The sequence below is a fragment of the Labrus bergylta genome, chromosome 3 (genome assembly GCF_963930695.1).
Source record: "Labrus bergylta chromosome 3, fLabBer1.1, whole genome shotgun sequence".
NCBI classification, from domain to species: domain Eukaryota; kingdom Metazoa; phylum Chordata; class Actinopteri; order Labriformes; family Labridae; genus Labrus; species Labrus bergylta.
Window position 1 is genome coordinate 11,077,477 of NC_089197.1, and position 5,054 is coordinate 11,082,530.

Genomic DNA, 5,054 nt, shown 5'->3' on the forward strand with positions numbered 1-5,054 from the left:
TGCTTCATGTGCCACTGAGCAGCTTTCATTGGCATGAACAGGCTCCGCCTCCGATGCTGAATTCATTCTATAATACATCCATGAGCTCTTCAGAGACACAAGAGGAAAACGGTGACAAACACTGCATTAAACAAATCCCTTTCATTGATTGGTCACCTGAAGTTTAAACATTCTTTCTAGGACAATATTTTGGATGTTACAACTCCACAAGGTTGAACCTTATGTTTCTAATAATGACACAATTTAAGGGACAAAACCAGTGTATTTCAAAGAGTGGTTTAGTGTTGTCTTTACACCATAACTGAAGACAGAACTTACACAGAGCTGGTGCTACAAGCAACTTGAATTTAAAGAGACACACACACCAAAAAGGAGCGTTCTGAGAGAGCAGGTTTATACAGGGTCACAAACCTCCTCTGGTGCTTGATTCATGTTATATTTTGACCAAAACACAGCACAGATGTTTCATTTAGACCACAGGAGACTGTTTTAAAAGGTGGAGAAGGAGGATAATATATCCTCTTTAATTGATACTTTAAATGCATTTAAACTTTTATCATGTTGAAAACAAAACGCTGTTCTTTTTCCTACACATAATGTTTATTCACATTTTTTATCTGTCACTTAGAAGATGTTGTTGTGACATTTTCATCTTCTTTTCCTCTCCCTCTTTATTTTCTTTAAAATGTTCTCCAGAAGAGGTCGATCTTTTTGAGAGACCAGTCTGCCCCAGAGCTCCATGAAGTTGGGCTGAAAGGCCAGATCCTCCAGGATGGTGAGTCCATGGGGCCTGAAAAGAGATTACCGTCTTATTCAGCATTTGAATGTAAGAATGAACGATGAGAATTTCTCACAGAAGACGCAAACAAAAAGCCATCAGATCCCACTCTTTCCAACTAAATGCACAGGATTACTTACCTGACTTCGGCAGCAGCATCGACACAAATCTTATTCACAGCGACCACCATGCTCTGTTTGAAGCTGTTTCCTGATGACATTATTTTCTGAGCTCCCAGAGAATCAGCCAGCAGGTGGATTTTCTGAGCAGCGCTTGCCCTCACTGCTGCACACAGGTGACTGAGGAAGGATACAGATAAAACAAATTCATCCACTTTGTTTGATGTCGTTTCATTTCCAAAAAACTGCAACTTATCCAAAGGTTCTGACGAGAGCTTCAAGTTATTGGCCATGTCATCAATAGGAAGTTGTTGCATGACTCGCTAGAGTGAAGTTGCATGTCCTCTATTTTGAGTATCCCACATGCACACATTGCAATTTCCATACTATTGAAAATAAAATCATGCAGTCATACCTTAACCCTGTTCTGAGTAGAACATTAAGAACTGGAGCTGGGCTGCAGTTTTGCACTAGGGAGTCCAGGGCCTTATTAGCCTGCTGCCGCAGGAAAACATTTACAGACGACTGTGCAATTTTTAGCAGCAGTGCACAGCATGTTTTGTCCACCATGGTGTCCATGTCCTTCTGCAGGTAGACATACATGGAAACAATGGTGTCTACCGCTGCAGAGGCCACAGAGGAGCGCAGATTTTTGACCTGGAGATTTAGAACAGACATCAGCAGTCAGTGGTCACACTTCTGTCACAGACGTGCTGAAGTTTGCATACTCATGCACACTCATACCTCCTCTATTACAGCATAACAGACTTCCTGCAGCTTGTCCCTCAGTGTGTTCGGGTGATGTTTCACCAGGGCTTGCACACTCTGTAGCCTCTTTGTCTTCATCTCCCTGAGTTGAGAGCACAAAATTATTGTTGTTTGATAAACGGCAGCAGCATCACCGACCTTTCATTCATTCTCTAACTGATGCATGAACAACAACTGGCTCCATGCTGAGCTTTTCAAAGCTTTTAAGCTGTTTTCAGAGATGCACTCCTGAAACATTCGAGTAAATTGTTTTTTTTCTACTGTGTGGTGTCCGAGTCTTACCAGTCGTCTGAACCGACGGGATCCAGGAAGAGTGTCAGACTCTCTTTAGGGTTGGGAAGAGGCATTAGCTCCTCCAGGTCGATGTTACCACCCGTCTGTGGTTTGCAAGAACTTGCAGGCTTCTTGCCTCCACCGATGGTGCGCAGAGGGTGAACAGACCGCCGCTGACTGGTTTTCGCCATCTTGGAAGTGGCAGGCTTTGCAGGAGGAGTTGGAAGGACAGGACCTTGTGACCCTGGAGTCCCTGTGTTGGTTGGTGGGACTGGTTTTGGTGGAGGCATTGGACGGAGACGTGCAGCTGAGGTCACTGTCTTCTTTTGTCTGGGAGCCCCTGGGGGTCTTGGTACATGGGCAAGCAGGTGAGGATGCAGGTTCTCCAGCCCTTTCTGGATCATCTCCACCTGTCCCCTCACTGTCTGGAGACGGTATCCACCCTCATCTTTGTCTGTTCAGATAAAATCCAAACGTTCATCACATTTCTGTCCATTTACTGTTTTCACATCTCTTCAAATATTTATACTCTGAGGACTAAACTCTATTCAGAAGCACTCATCAGTTTGTCTAGAAGAACTTACTCGGTCCATTGAGGTCCCCCCTCATCACAGGAAGTCGTGTCACTCTCCTTTCAGGAGATGGGGCAGCCAAGGGTGTTGGAGGAGGTGACATCTCAACTGGAGTTGTTATTAGTGGCATGGCCCTCAGCTCATCTTGAGTATGGCTGTCAAGCCGGCTGTAGGACCAATCTCTGCTGAGATACCCCTCCTCTTCCTCTTCATCAGGAGTCCTCTGCTGACTTCTGAGTTTCCTGGAGGTCCAGTCGTAGTAGACCATCCCGTTCTTAAAAGAGATCACTTCCTGATCATGTCTGAATTTTTGCTGTAAGTCAGACAACCCAGGCAGCTGCCTGGGAGCAGCTGCAGGCTGAGGTGTCGGTGCGGAACCGTGGACTTTCAGTCTCTCCATAACAGTCTCATAGCGTGCGTTTTGTGCGGCACACAGGGTCTCAGTTTGTCTTATTAGAGCCTGCCTTTTACACTCCTGCAGGTCAGGGATCCTGAACTTCCTGCTGTTGAGCACAACAGGATTCTCATTCCTCTGATGGCCCAGAAGACTCTATGATAAAGTCATGAAAAGTGGTCAGTTGAGGCATTTAGACCTCAGACTCATGGTTACGGTTAGAGGAGTGATACTGCTTAAAGACAAGTAAGGTGTCGCTGGCGCTGGTGTTCAGTAAGTGTATGTCATGTTTTCCTACAGACAGACATTAAAGTATGAGATGCACAGCAGAAGATATATTAAATTAAGTATGTGTAGTGTTATAATTTAGTTAACGACAAGATAACCAAGGATTATATCAACATCAAGAAGTGCCGTTACAGTAGTATTCAGTGTGGACTTAAAACCCAAACTTAAGAATGAACTTTCAGCTGGTGCAACAAGATAACATCTGACAGACAAATGTATTTGGCTTCATATAAATATGGGATTTTCTGAACTTTCTCGACAGTTGATAGTTGACATTTACAGTTAAACCAAAGAATATATTTTAGGAACAAAGAGGGGCCCCAAATCCTCAACATTTTTAAACATACAAAATAATGGACAATTATGATTAATCTCTCAAGATAACATTTTAGTCCCTTTTCAGGCCCAAAAACGTTTGTGAAAACTATCTCAGAGCAAATTTGAAATGATTTTATTTGATACAAGTCGATAACTACACATTAAAACCAATGAAATCACTTCTACAGTACATTTTAAGAGTATGAAAAAAAGGTTTCAGAGCTACAATAAAGCTCTGTATGCATTTCTGACAAATCTTCAGACATGATCAGCAGAAGATTTGGTGTAATTAAGAAGTTATTTTGTACTTACATGATCTTCATGAGGTCTTCTGATCTTCCCGATGCATCTAAATAAGTACAAATCCATGACTTCCACTAAAGTTTTGTCAAGCTTCACCGATTAGTGTCAAAGGAAGAATTAAGGTTAAACGACGAGTTGAGTATGAAGACTTCCGTTTGGAACGCTCATGTCACTGTGTTTCTTTTTAAAAAAAACAAAAACAAATATGTCTGCTCACAATGCAGCCCTGTGATGATGGAAACCGGCTCTTATTACAGATTAAAACAAAACCTGATTCATCTGCTCACCTCACACTCTGCTCACACAGTTTATCTTTCATTTGAAACTCCTGTCTCTGTTCAAATAATTCTCTATAATTCTGATTTTCTGTATTCAGGCTGTGTAGACGGCATGATAACCAAACCTGAATTATAGGACTTGTGCTGCAACTTCCCACTCTATGCCTAGAAAATGTTGTAACTTTTTCTTTATAATTTATAGACAAGGCAAGTTTATATATGGAGCACTATTCATAGAGCAATTCAAAGTGCTTTACACACTTAATATAATCGGCAACACCTTAAATTAAGGTCACAATATTCACCATTAACTAGTTGCGTATAACCATGCTAATTGGTAGAATATACTGGCTGCATATTAGCATAGACTGTAGATATATGGACGAAGCCATCTGTTACGGCAGGTGGCTCCAAAGGCTCATCGTCGGCAGCCACCATGCTGGAAATACTGTTTCAGTCTAACTTTCCCCGTATGTGTGTGCCCATTTATTTATTTTTTACCAGGCTGGAAACATATTCCTGTAGTCAGCCTCAAGTGGACACTCAATGAACTGCAGGAATTTGCATTTCCGCATTGGCTTAATTTTTCAAGACCAGAGGTTGCCTCTGGCATATTAGTCATTATGAAGCGCTTATTAGAACCTTATTCTACAGTCTATAGCTAATAGGTCATTAACTCTTAATTAATTAAGAGTTTGTCCTCATTTTCCTCCTAATTACTGCTTATTGAAAGTAACTTAGAAAGTTGTTGAACATGAATTAGGATCATAATATGCTTTACTTAGAATGGCCCTTATAAGGTACAAGTTAGTAAAAGTGTTAGCATCTCCCGTTTGCTCTGTGTTAGCATTGTCTTTTTGCTCTAAGTGTTAGCCTTTTATGATATCAGTGATCATCCTTTTATCTTTTACTGTTAGCTTTGTCTTTTTTTTTGCTAGCAATGTTAGCATCAACCTTTTTCAT

The 5,054-nt window shown here is 41.6% G+C and overlaps 1 protein-coding gene across 1 annotated transcript; it reads right to left on the reverse strand.

The window, feature by feature from the left end:
• Positions 1-273: 273 nt before the first annotated feature.
• Positions 274-2,342, reverse strand: LOC136178617 (TOG array regulator of axonemal microtubules protein 1-like). The gene is made up of 5 exons (XM_065953255.1): positions 1,948-2,342; positions 1,642-1,747; positions 1,313-1,554; positions 919-1,077; positions 274-790 (listed from the first exon to the last, which is right to left on the reverse strand). The coding sequence occupies exons 1-5, from the start codon at positions 2,340-2,342 to the stop codon at positions 649-651; spliced, it is 1,044 nt and encodes a 347-aa protein (XP_065809327.1). The 3' UTR covers positions 274-648.
• Positions 2,343-5,054: the final 2,712 nt, after the last annotated feature.

What these genes read in the sequence shown, in the direction of transcription:
- LOC136178617 (XM_065953255.1), bottom strand. Translation starts at nt 2,342, where the DNA reads ATGATCCAGAAAGGGCTGGAGAACCTGCATCCTCACCTGCTTGCCCAT. An exon ending in CCCGTCGGTTCAGACGACTG is followed by an intron (nt 1,748 to 1,947) that starts GTAAGACTCGGA and finishes CTCTCAACTCAG; the next exon opens with GGAGATGAAGACAAAGAGGC. An exon ending in GTTATGCTGTAATAGAGGAG is followed by an intron (nt 1,555 to 1,641) that starts GTATGAGTGTGC and finishes CTAAATCTCCAG; the next exon opens with GTCAAAAATCTGCGCTCCTC.